This window comes from Musa acuminata, chromosome BXJ1-8 (genome assembly GCF_036884655.1).
Source record: "Musa acuminata AAA Group cultivar baxijiao chromosome BXJ1-8, Cavendish_Baxijiao_AAA, whole genome shotgun sequence".
NCBI lineage: Eukaryota > Viridiplantae > Streptophyta > Magnoliopsida > Zingiberales > Musaceae > Musa > Musa acuminata.
In genome coordinates, this window is record NC_088334.1 from 33,471,212 (window position 1) to 33,484,825 (window position 13,614).

The 13,614-nt window shown below is 40.6% G+C and overlaps 1 protein-coding gene across 1 annotated transcript; it reads left to right on the top strand.

Annotated features, from left to right (window-relative positions):
* Positions 1-6,084: 6,084 nt before the first annotated feature.
* On the top strand, positions 6,085-9,175 carry LOC135587727 (adenosylhomocysteinase-like). Its single transcript, XM_065079443.1, has 3 exons — positions 6,085-6,872; positions 7,489-8,025; positions 8,778-9,175. The coding sequence occupies exons 1-3, from the start codon at positions 6,162-6,164 to the stop codon at positions 8,985-8,987; spliced, it is 1,458 nt and encodes a 485-aa protein (XP_064935515.1). The 5' UTR covers positions 6,085-6,161; the 3' UTR covers positions 8,988-9,175.
* The last annotated feature ends 4,439 nt before the right edge of the window (positions 9,176-13,614 follow it).

The window sequence follows — 13,614 nt, forward strand, 5'->3', positions numbered from 1 at the left end:
TCGTAAACCGCTGAAATTTTTCGACGAGAATTCTACTATCGCAACTTGTACCAATCTCCTTACTGTTATACTACCAAAATTTTCTTGATTAAATTTATCATCATTGCTGTTATCTAAACTGAGATTTTGCTGTCAAATTCCCTCCTCAAATCTCTCAGTTTTTATGAGAAATTTCATCGAGAAACTGATGTTTCTTCGACGACAATTCTGCTCATATAAGACAACACCTATCTGCAGCAACTTCCACTGATTTCTATCAAACCTTTGCTGCCATCTACCACAGATCTAAAAATTTTTTCCTAACCTTCATCCACTACCATCACAGACCTAAAACTGTACTAAACTATACTCTCAAACTGCACCCAAAATAGCCAAAAAATAAGCCTAAAATCACAGCCTACATCCACCAATCCACCAACCCTTTCGACCACCACTTCTCTCAACTGATACATGCCTTTAACCTGACAACAAAAGAGAGATCTTAATATTACATATCTGGATGCATATATTATGGCATCTGAGGAGACAATCAATGCTAAATTTGAAGCCTTCGACATGCGAATGGAGGATAAGATTTAAACTCTCTTTACCAAACTCAGTTTGGGTCGACCACCAAGCTCGAAGAAATCACATCAAGGGAGAGCTCTGATCAATCACACCAAGCCTGAAGAGATGACTTCCAAGAGAGGGGAGGCTCTATGACCGATCTCCACTATCCACGCATGAGGGTGGACTTCCCTAGATGGGAAGAAGGAGACCCGATTGGTTGGATCTCGTACGCGGAGCGATATTTTTGGTATCACAAAACTACGGGTGCATCTATGGTAGAAATTTCAGCTATACATCTTTAAGGGGATGCCATAAAGTGGTTTGACTAGTTTGAACACACTCATGGAGTCCTCTCATGGCAACAATTTAAAATGGGCTATTGATCCGCTTCGGACCAACCGATTTTGAGAATATTGACGGACAACTAGCAAAGATCCGACAAACCTCTACCATTCAAGAGTACCAAACTAGGTTTGAAAGGCTATCTAATTAAAATTGTGATTGGTTTGAAAAATAGCTATTAGGGACCTTCATTGAGGGCTTGAAGCCGGAGATCCGAGGAGAAGTTAAAGCGCGACAACCGTACACGCTTATGACAGCTATCTCTTTCGCACGACTTCAAGAGGAGCGATTGAACTATGAAGCTCAGAGGACTAGGGTCACTTCACGACTAATAATACTAAAGCCCTCAGCCTCCCCTACTATCAACTGAGCCCCTGCACCAAAAAGGTTGACAAGAGAAGAGCTTCGGGAGCGATCTATGAAGGGGTTATGTTGGCATTGCGACGAGCCATGGAGCCACAAGCATCGTTGCAAAAAAGGGAGACTTCTTATGATTGAACCAGTAGAAGAAGAGGTCATTGAACATCCAAAAGAGAGCCTTAAATATGAAGAAGAAGATGCAAAAGAAGAGCCATAACTGATCGATTTTATGGTACATGCGCTAGCCAGCTACTCAAACCAGTAAACAATGAAAGTTGGAGGTCTTCTCAAATAATAATCGATCGCTATTCTCATCGACACAGGCAGCACTAATAACTTCTTAAATAGTAAGGTTGCTGCTCGGATGGCACTCCATATCGAAGGTTGCAGCAAGTTCGATATAAAGGTCATCGACGGCAGAATCCTAAAGTGCGACCAAAGATACTAATAGGTGAAACTATTACTACAAGACTAAGAAATTATCACTGATTTCTTCCTCCTACCAATTAATGACTATGAGGCTATGTTTAGTATAGAATGGCTGACTACACTAGGTAATGTCTCTTGGAACTTTTCCAAATTAATTATGAAATTCTACTACAAAGGCAAACATATCATCCTACGCAGGAAGCGCAGAAGCAATGTAACCACCGTTTCGACCCAATGAATGGAAAAAGTTTTACACAAGGTAAATGATAGTTTTTTTATACATTTCCATCATTAACTAGAGGGTAAGAAAATAGAAATTGAAGATCAAAATCTCGCCCAATTTCTTGCTGAATTTGCCAATATTTTTGCTGAGTCGCGCGGTCTTCCTCCTACTCGGTAACATGACCATCGGATTCCAATCCTTCCGAGCAAGCCACCAGTGAACACTCAGTTATACCATTATTCTCATCTCCAAAAGGATGAAATTGAAAAGATTATAAAGGAGATGCTTGAGACAGGGGTGATTCGGCCAAGTTGCAGCCCTTATTCTTCACCGGTGCTACTTGTATGCAAGAAGGATGGAACTTGGTAGATGTACATCGACTATCAAGCTTTAAATGGTATCACCATCAAGGATAAGTACCCAATACCAGTGGTGGATGAAATTCTTGATGAGTTAAAAGGAGCTCAAGTCTTTACGAAGTAGGACCTCCGATTCGGTTATCACCAAATTCGGATATGTGAAGACAACATTAAAAAAATTGCATTCCGCACACATGATGGCCATTATGAATTCTTGGTAATGCTCCTTCAACCTTTTAAAGTCTCATGAATGATATTTTTTAGAGCTTTTTTCACAAATTTGTGCTGGTATTTTTCGATGTTATTCTCATTTACAACCCTTCTCTTAAGACTCACTTTCAGCATTTACGGGTTATTTTGACGATCCTTCGGGAGAATACTTTTTTTGTTAAGCAGTCAAAGTGTAGCTTTCTCTAGCAAAAAGTAGAGTACCTTGGGCACATAATATCATAAGGAGTGGCGGTAGACCTAACAAAAATTGAAGCAATGCAAGGCTAGCCGAGACCTATAAATGTGAAATTACTGTGCGAGTTCCTTGGACTAACAGGCTACTACCGAAAATTTGTCAAGGATTATGGGAAGATCAGTGCACCCATCACTTCTCTACTGAAAAAAGATACCTTCCAATGGTCGGATAAAGCCTCCGCTGCCTTCGACAAACTTAAGTTAGCCATGACGACGATGCCAGTGCTAGCACTACCATATTTCAGCCGACCATTCATCATTGAGGCCGACACATCTGGAGTCAGAATTGGAGTTGTTCTCATGTAAGATGGTCGACCACTCGCATACACCAGCAAGGCATTATCTCCCTCCCATCAAAACATGTCAATATATGATAAGTAAATGCTCGTCATTGTGCATGTAGTAACGAGGTGGAGACCCTACCTGATCGGCCGATGATTTCAAATTAAAACCGACCATAGAAGACTCAAGTACTTTGTGGAGCCAAAGATATTATCCCCTGAGCAGCAAAAATGGGTAACCAAACTTCTAGGATTTGATTATGAAATTATTTACAAAAAGGGGAAAGAAAACGTTGTTGCAGATGCACTCTCACGGCTACCTGAGCAAGCTAAATTTTCAGCCATCTCCCTTCCTACCACTAGCTTCCTTGAGGACATTAGGGAAGAATGGAAGAAGGCTCCAAAGATCAGTAATATCATAAAAAAATTGAAGGAGGATCCAAGTGTAATAGCCCACTACACTTGAGATTCGAGGGATCTACGCTACAAAGGTCGCATTGTGCTTATACCCGACTCCCCTTACATCAAAATCATCCTGCATGAAATGCACTCCACACCTATAGTAGGGCACTCCGAATTCATGAGAACCTACAAAAGAGTGAAGCAAAATTTTTATTGAAGAGGGATGAAAAAAATTATTTTTGAATATGTGGCATAATGTGATATATGTCAACAACACAAGGGTTAAACAGTGGCAAGTCTAAGGAAGCTACAACCACTACACATACCAGACTCGGTGTGGACTGACATCTCTATAGACTTCATTGAATGGCTCCACCTTCCAAAGGTAAAAGCACAATTCTTGTCGTGGTTGATCGACTTACAAAATATGCTCATTTTTGTGCTTACGAAATTCTTATACTACTGCTAGCATTACCCATATTTTCATAGAAAATATTATGAAACTGCATGGGATGCCAAGGTCCATTGTAAGTGATTGTGATAGGAACTTCACTAGTAAATTTTGGATCGAGTTATTTCAGTTACAGGGCACTAAACTCAAGATGAGCACAGTATATCATCCATAATTTGACGGTCAAACAGAGGTAGTGAACATGTGTTTAGAGATGTACCTTCAGTGTTTCGCTAGTGATTGGCCAAAGGAGTGAGCGAAATGGCTTCCCTAGGCCGAATGGTGGTATAATACTATATATCATTCATCTACAAAATGTGCCCCTTATGAAGCACTATATGGTCGGTCGGCCCTTGGGATTCCAAAGTATGTAATTGGCTCGGCCAAGGTAGATTAGGTTGACCAAGAATTGATTGATAGGGACAAACTCCTACAACTACTAAAGGATAATCTCTCTACCGCTCAAGCCAGAATGAAGCAACAAGCTGACACATGGCGAAGCGAAAGAGAATTTTCAGTAAGAGATTGAGTTTATCTTCGCCTATAGTCATATAAGCAACTCTCTATCAACACACGAGCCTCCATGAAGCTATCCCCATGTTTTTATGGGCCTTATCAGATCATAGGGCATATTGGAGTCGTGGCGTATAGACTTAAATTGCCTGAGGATGCCAAAATTCACTCTATCTTCCACATGTCATTCCTAAAGCCCAAGTTAGGAGAACACGAGTCACCCTAGATCTAACTGCCAAACACCATTGATGATGGATATATTCAAGCCCAACCACAAGTCATCCTTGACCGTAGAATCGTGATGCATCGCCGATGTCCCTCTACTGAAGTACTAGTGTATTGGAATAATTTACCACTTTAAGACGCCACATGAGAATCATATGAGGAGCTGATTTGGCCTTGAGGACAATGCTGATTTGAAGAGGGCGGACTTGATAGGACCCTAGTAGGGTTAGGTCCTACTCAACCAAGAAGCAACTAATAAAACCTTGTGAGATTGTAATAAACCCCACCTAGCTACCTCTATCATATAAAGAAGAGTGGCTATGGTTTATATTTGGGCCTTTGGGCTTCCTAGCCGTCGCCCCCTTTTATTGAGTTGGTTGGTTAGGGTTAAGGGCAAAAGAGGTAACTCACTTAGGAAGTAACCCCTAGGGCTAGGGTTTGGAGCCCTATATAAGCATGTAGCTTCCATCTCTTTAGGAATAAGATTCATATACAATTACAGCTATTTGGCTGACTTCTAGGAGGGTGGAACCCCTATAGCATTCCAAGGTTTAATCTCCCTCAAAGATTAATTTTCATATAACTCCTCTAGGGTTCTATCATATATTCGATCTTCGTTGGGACCCTGCACAATAAGTCAATGTCAGAAGGGATTCCCGATCCGGCCTCTTAAATATTTAAGTTAGTTAATGAGAACTTAGTTCTATATCTAATGGGATTTTTTTGGAATCGATCATCTCTTTAGATATTGGGGATCGACTTTATAACTATGGAGCCAACGAGAGGAAACTATGGTTACAAGGGTCACTTGTACCTTTGGCGACACATTCATGTGAATGATCAATCCGTACAACCTCCGATCAACCTGTAAAACCTCCTATGACATGGGTTAACGTGTTCGGGCTCTTATGACATGACGTCAATTCATACTGTCTCATGCGATGCAAGTCTGGTAGGGAATAGCCAAGGGAGTGTTAACTGTCCCACGTAAGATGCTATGTTATCCTCAACATCAGTTCACGAGCGATTGCCAATCGATGACTTGTGCTTTAATACTTCCCATCAGGAGTAAATAATATGGAAGAGGTCTTTAAAAAAAAACTAGGAGAATGTTGTTCCATTGATCGGAGGCCATGCAATCGCCGAGAAAAAAATTTGCCACCAAATTGGAGACAACGCAAAGGCAGGCCGAGGACCCCTTCGCGCAGGAAGAGGAGACAAGAAGTCTCTTCTAATAGTTTTGAAACAGGCATTACTGTCGATTTAAATTTCAATGTTTTTGTATTAACAAATAAAGACGAAGATTAACTATGACGACATATAGAGCAACATATGATTTGTCCAGCACTCATCTGTCACTACAACCACCCACCGCCACCTCACCGATAAAAATTCAACGTTCCACATCTGCCTAATTCCAGCACCGTTTCATCTCATACGTCCATTTCCTCTCCCACCTCTCTATATATACACATTCACAGCCCATTTTCATTCTGTCCCTCTCCGCTTACTCTGCTCGCATCTCTCTCTCTTAGCCGCTCTATTTCTTCAATCGATAGAAGATGGCGCTGCTGGTGGAGAAGACGTCGACGGGGCGCGAGTACAAGGTGAAGGATCTCTCCCAGGCTGACTTCGGCCGCCTGGAGATCGAGCTCGCGGAGGTGGAGATGCCCGGGCTCATGGCCTGCCGCGCGGAGTTCGGCCCGTCCAAGCCCTTCGCCAGCGCCCGCATCTCTGGCTCCCTCCACATGACCATCCAGACCGCCGTCCTCATCGAGTCCCTCACCGCCCTCGGTGCCGAGGTCCGCTGGTGCTCCTGCAACATCTTCTCCACCCAGGACCACGCTGCCGCCGCGATCGCCCGTGACTCCGCCGCCGTCTTCGCCTGGAAGGGCGAGACCCTCGCCGAGTACTGGTGGTGCACCGAGCGGTGCCTCGACTGGGGCCCTGCCGGCGGCCCCGACCTTATCGTCGACGACGGCGGCGATGCGACCCTTCTCATCCACGAGGGCGTCAAAGCCGAGGAGGAGTACGAGAAGACCGGAAAGCTGCCGGATCCGGCCTCCACGGAAAACGCCGAGTTCCAGATCGTGCTCGGGCTCATTCGCGACGGGCTTAAGGTCGACCCCAAGAAGTACCGTCGGATGAAGGAGCGGCTTGTGGGCGTGTCGGAGGAAACTACCACCGGTGTTAAGCGGCTTTACCAGATGCAGGCCAGTGGCTCCCTGCTCTTCCCGGCTATCAACGTCAACGATTCCGTGACCAAGAGCAAGGTGAGTTCCTTATTGACGATCTAAAATTTAGGGCAGCTCAATTTCCCGTCCTCTTGGATCCAGATCCAGATCTAGATCAGTTGATTTCTCCTTTTGTTTCACGATTTTTTTATGGATTGAATTCAGATCTAAAATCTCTTACTTCGAACTTAGATTTCAACTGGTGTAGATTGGTCTTAAAATGTTGTCTCACTTGTTTGTTTTTTCTTTGTGTGTTTAGTTCTTGATCTTGTTGTTCAGATATGATCATTGAAGCCTACAGTTGGCTATTAAATAAGATCTCAGACATTAGTACCTATATTTTTTGGATCTGGATCTGGATCTGGATCTGGATGTCAATCCAGATGTACAGTTTCGGTATTAATTACTTACTGTAATAGTTAATGGATTACTAGTGTTCAACATTTCCATCTTTGTAAGTAAATCTCGTGTTGCTGTTCTTAATATAAATTGACATGAAGTGCTTTTAGTGCTGATCTTTTTATTACTCAATTTAGATCTGGATATATTAAGGATCGGAGAATTTAGCTTAACAATCTTGATCTAATTTTTCCTTTTTTTTCCCCTCTTTCCACGCTTGGAGATCTCTGACTAATGTGTTTGTGCGTGTTAACAGTTTGACAATCTGTATGGGTGCCGCCACTCTCTCCCTGATGGCTTGATGAGGGCTACCGATGTTATGATTGCCGGCAAGGTCGCCGTGGTCTGTGGCTATGGCGATGTGGGCAAGGGCTGTGCTGCTGCAATGAAGCAAGCTGGTGCCCGTGTGATTGTTACTGAAATTGACCCCATCTGTGCTCTTCAGGCCCTCATGGAGGGCATTCCTGTTCTCACACTGGAGGATGTTGTTTCTGAGGTCGACATCTTCGTGACGACCACGGGGAACAAGGACATCATCATGGTCGAACACATGAAGAAGATGAAGAACAATGCTATCGTCTGCAACATCGGCCACTTTGACAATGAGATTGATATGCATGGGCTGGAGACTTACCCAGGCATCAAGCGCATCACCATCAAGCCCCAGACTGATCGTTGGGTGTTCCCTGAGACCAACACTGGCATCATAGTCCTTGCTGAGGGGCGTCTTATGAACCTTGGTTGTGCCACTGGCCATCCCAGTTTCGTCATGTCCTGCTCGTTCACCAACCAGGTATCAATGTTGATCCTTTGTATAAAATTGTTCTGACAGACTGATCCTCTTTTAAATAACTTCTCTCTAATTATTTGCTTGTTCCTAGGGACCAATAATCTCAAAAAGTTTAAATTGCTAGGAAATGACCATATATATTTTATGTATACAAATGTATACATCTATATATATGTATATATGTTTAAAAGTTTCAAACATCCCTTTCACTTACAAATCAGATTAATATTTACTAGTGGAACTGAAGCTAAGTGGATTATGCAAGTCCAAATGAGGAATATGTGCTGTACAAATATTTTATCTAAACATTAGATGAAATAAAAAGGGGCTTATTCATTCTTCAAACAGATGATCTACCCTAATACCATAGTGTAGATTTTGATTAGATGAATAATAACCACAAAAAGCTTTAGGTTAGTAGAAAATGACCTTATATATATATATATATATATATTGAAATTACATGGATTTAGTTTACTTTTATGTTTTTTAAGTCTTTTGATTTATTATTTGTTCGATTAGTCTAGTCCTATTGTTGATATCATTTCATAGCTACTATAAATTAGAGCAAACAGCCTGTCCTACATTTAACATTGGTCACCTTTTTAAAGCGACGCACAAAGCTTAATACATAGGCAACCCTGGGATGGACCTTTAGTGCAACAGGGAACTGGGTTCTCATATCTACTGTTGTAGATTCCTGTTCATATTGAAATGCCAAAATCACACTTGACACTTGATCTCGATCTTTGCAGGTGATAGCACAGCTGGAGTTGTGGAAGGAGAGGGAAACTGGAAAGTATGAGAAGAAGGTGTATGTATTGCCTAAGCATCTGGATGAAAAGGTGGCAGCTCTTCACCTTGGCAAGCTAGGAGCCAAGCTCACCAAGCTTACTCCAGCACAGGCCGAGTACATTAGCGTTCCCATCGAGGGTCCCTACAAGCCTGCTCACTACAGGTATTAGGATGCTATTGGTAAAAAAATGGTTGATATCGATGGCGTTGCTGATTTACCTAAGTTATCTGTTCCATTTTGAATTCGGGGAATGCATTGCATTGATTAGGCTAGAAGTATTTTAGAGGTCAAATAAATTTCCTTGGGCTATTTTGCATCATTTGCACGAATATATTTTTGTTTCTCGTGTTTTGATCATATTGGGTTGTGGATCACGTGAATTCCTTTACTTGATACGATGCAATTCTCGCATTGCATCGGCTTCATTTGGAATGATCATGCGATCATTGACAATCACATCACCCGCTATAAGTCTCATTAGCCCGGTACAATGGGGGAGCGGCTCACATGATTCAGATGACTTTTCACGTTGGTGGAACCTCAAATAATTCCGTAAAAATGTTTTCGTGGAATAACTAAACAACGGTGATTTAGGAATATTAAAGCATCCAAATTCTTGAAGCAAAAAGTGTCTTTTTGTTGGGGGCTCTTGCTGTTGGCGTGGGAGCGCAGCCCTGTTCCGGCGAATTTGGACATCCGAGGGTAATCCGTCGGCAAATATCCCGGGAGTGCAGTTGATCGCAGCAACACCTATCGCGGAGTCGAGCTTTTGAGGGGATGCGATAGTCGCGGGATGGCTTCGACGTTAATCAATCGCACCGATCACTCTCTCTCCCCACGTGTGGTTCCCCACACGAGCGGACTCTTTTAATTTAAAAAGTTTTTAATTTAAAATTTTTGATATTAATTTTTAATTTTTATTTAATTTTTCTAGGTATGATAAGGGTTTTTAATTTTAGGAGCTCTTTGATATTGTAAATTAGGAATTACTTTTTTTATATTTTTTATTAAATATCTTAGTCCTAATTGATTAAGAATTAATAACTATATATATATATATATATATATATATATATATATATATATATATAATGTCTTTTGACTACTTTTTAAAAGCAATTAAATACAACTCAAAACCTTTGACCAACTTGGATATTGATCCCTGATCAAATCTCTATTTATTTTCTTAGATAAAACATTAAGATTTTATCATCTAGTATTATAGCGATGTTTTCTTGGCATTCATAAAGTTCTTATAGTATTTTTTTGATATTCCCTCAATCTTCTCTCCGATGCTACCATAGGACGCGATAACCACACCACCAACGGCTTCACTTTCAACGTAAGCAATGCTCATGCCCTTGACCCAAAATAAAAAATAAAACTTAAGAATTACATATCTACAATCATACACAATAACTATTGATAATTCTATGAAAGCCCAATTTGAATATTGGAAGTAAAAATTGGGAAGAGGCTACAAAAATCTCTCAATGATTTCAAAATGAATTTGCTTGAGGGTTTTAGTAAAATTCACTAAGATGGAAGTTCAACTTCTATAAGTAAACAACTTGATCGATTTGAAATCAAAGGAAGAGGTTATCAAGAGCATGATAATGACTACCATCGCATGAAAGTAGAATTTCCTAGATGGAGATCTTACCGGTTGAATTTCTAGAGAAAAGATATTTTTTCACTTTCATAAGAAGATTCTAAAGTAGAAATAAATTCAATCCAACTAAATGAGGATGTTATTCAATGGTATGATAGATATGAAATTTATCATGTTCTGTCATGCGAGTAGTTCAAGAAAGGGTTTCTTGTTTGTTTTGGACCATCAAAATATGAGAATGTTGATAGGTAGCTTGTCAAGATTCACTATCGATTTGAATGTCTATCAAATCAAGCTAAAGGTTGTTAATACTATGTTAAAGTATCGAAATCGATTTGAATGACTATCAAATCAAGCTAAAGATTGGTCTGCAAGACAATTGGTGAGAGCATTCAATTTCATTGAAGGTGTTAATTCAAACATTTGTCATAAAAGTTTAGGCTCACCAACCTCGCACTATGACAATTGTAATTTTTTTTACATGATTGCATGAAGAAAAAATAAACATAAAAAATCATCGAACCAAGAGTGTTAATAAATAGGTGACTAGTAAGTTAACTACTCCAACTATTCTTAATTGAAATCCTAATATTAGAAGATTGACCCAAGAGGAACTCAAAAAACGATCAACATAAGATTTATGCTGGTATTATAATGAAAATTAGAGTAAAGAGTATCGATGTAAGCAATGAAAACTTTTGATTATAAAGGTACAAAGAATAAAGATATTATTGAACTCGTCACACATACCATTCATGCATTAGTTGACTATTCAAATCATCAAATTATGAAAGTTGATGGACTTTTGAAACATCAGTCTTTTACTATTTTAATTGATACTAGTAGCACTGACAATCTTATTGATAGCAAAGATGCTATGCGATTGACCTATCATATTGAACATTACGATAAATTCGATATAAAGGTTGCTGATCGGTGAATTTTAACTTATGATAGTAAGTATTCCAAAGTAAAGCTTGTTATGCAGGGCTAAGAATTACTCATAGATTTTTTTTACTATTCATCGTCGTTGAGGCGATCAACACCGGTGTCCTGTACACGTCTCTTGTGACTTCCCCGCCAAGATCTCCGATTCCTTCTTCTTTGTCAACCAGCGTCAATCCTGATTCGTTGGGGGTCCAATGCTAGCCACTCTTACTATTGGCATGGGAGCGCAACCCAGTTCCATTTCTCATGCCAACTCCGTTCTACAAGCCGATTCGATCGTAGTCGATCATGTGCTGACGGCAAATTTGGACATCCAAGGGTAATCTGCTAGCAAATATCCTGGGAGTGCAATTGATCGCAGCCACTAGAGATGTTGTTACTCTGGCCATGGTATCGAAGCAACCTATCGTGGAGTCGAGCCTTTAAGAGGCTGCGATAGTCACGAGATGGCTTTTGTTGAATCTCAGATTTTGATGATGAAATCAATTGTAATTTGTTTGATTTAATCTATATGTTAAGAAAAGTGTGTAGGATTAACTACGATAGCAGTAAGATATAAAGCAAGTGTTGTGTCGAAGTCAAGATCTGTTGAATCTCGGATTTTGATGATGAAGTCAATTGATAGGTTAATTGATCTAATCTATATTATTGAGTTAAGTGTGTAAGATTAACTACGATAGCTTGAAGACATAAAGCATGTTTACCGGAGTCAAGTTCGAGAATCCGCCGAAAGTCCGAAGAATCATCAGAAGTGCTGCTGGAACCAACCGAGAAAAAATCAAGGACTTGCGGAAGTTTTTGGAAGTCCGGTGGAAAGATCGTTGGAGGTTCACAAAGATCATCGAGAAGGTTCAGATACTTGCCAAAGACTCATTGAACTTACCACAAGACCGGGAGCCTACTGGGAGTCCACCGGAAGAAATCCGAGGGTGTATCAGAAGTCCGCCGAAAGTTCGTCGGAAGGAAACTCGACGTTGCCAATTAAACATTTGTTTAGGGCTATGTCTTAATTTCGTAGTTTGCATATAATTTGGGTTAGGATTAACGATTAATCCTATAACCCGGTTAGGGGCCAATTGGACTTGAGTTTGGACTGGTTTGGGTCAAGTTTGGAGCCCAACCAATGAGCTGGAATAGTCCACGCAGTGGCACCGCCAGACTGGGCGGTGGCACCGCCTAGAACCCGAGAGGGCTGACGGTGGCACCGCCAGTACATTGTCAGTGTCAGACACTAACAAGCGGTGGCACCGCCAGCATCGGGAAACTCAAAAGTAATTCAAATTTGGAGCCCAAATTTGAATCCTCTTGGGGCCTATAAATACCCCTCAATTCTCAGCAGAGATTACACCTTTTTGAGAAGTTAGAAAGTGAGAAAAAGCTCTAGCAAAGTCTTGTTTTCAATAGCTTAAGTATTCACCTCCCTCTTTCTCTTTGAAAAAAATTTGTAAGAGTATGAACCACTTGTAAGAAGGTTGTAAGAGGGGTATTTGGTCCTTCTCATTCAAAGTGATTTGCTAGTAGAAGGTGGGAGCCTCATCGAAGAAGGCTTCGAAAGTGGATGTAGGTCATTTGACCGAACCACTATACATCGTAGTGTTCCTTGAATGTGTGAGTGTTTAATTTTCTGAACCATTTCTCTACTTAGCTACAAATCGTTCGGTTTTCATCTCCCTACTCTTGACTACCTTTACTCGAGCTATTTTAGCTAACTTATCATTCGTCAAATCGAAATCTTTACACATTTACAAAATCGATTTCAAACTTACGAGTTTTAATCCGCTGCACTAATTCACCTCCCCTGTCTTAGTGCCGCTCCGATCCTAACAATTGGTATCAGAGCAAGGCTCACTCTCATATTTGATTTAATACCCAAGAAAGATAGTTTACTCTAGTATGTAAGAGGGTCACTCTATTATATATCCGCCTATGTTTAATGGGTCGGATTACACGTATTGAAAAACTCGTATGAGGATCTTCCTTATTTCCATAGATTTTGAGCTTTGGAATATTGTCGAAAATAGATTTCAAAAATCTTCTCTTCCAATGAGCGAATGGGATGAATTGGAGAAGAAGGTTTTTGCTTTAAATGCAAAGACTATGAATGCCTTGTTTTGTGCACTTGACAAAAATAAATTTAATCGCATTTCAATTTGTGATTCGACTTTTAATATTTGGAGAACTCTTGAGGTCACTCATGAAGGCACTAGTCGAGTGAAAGAGTCCAAAATCAACATTC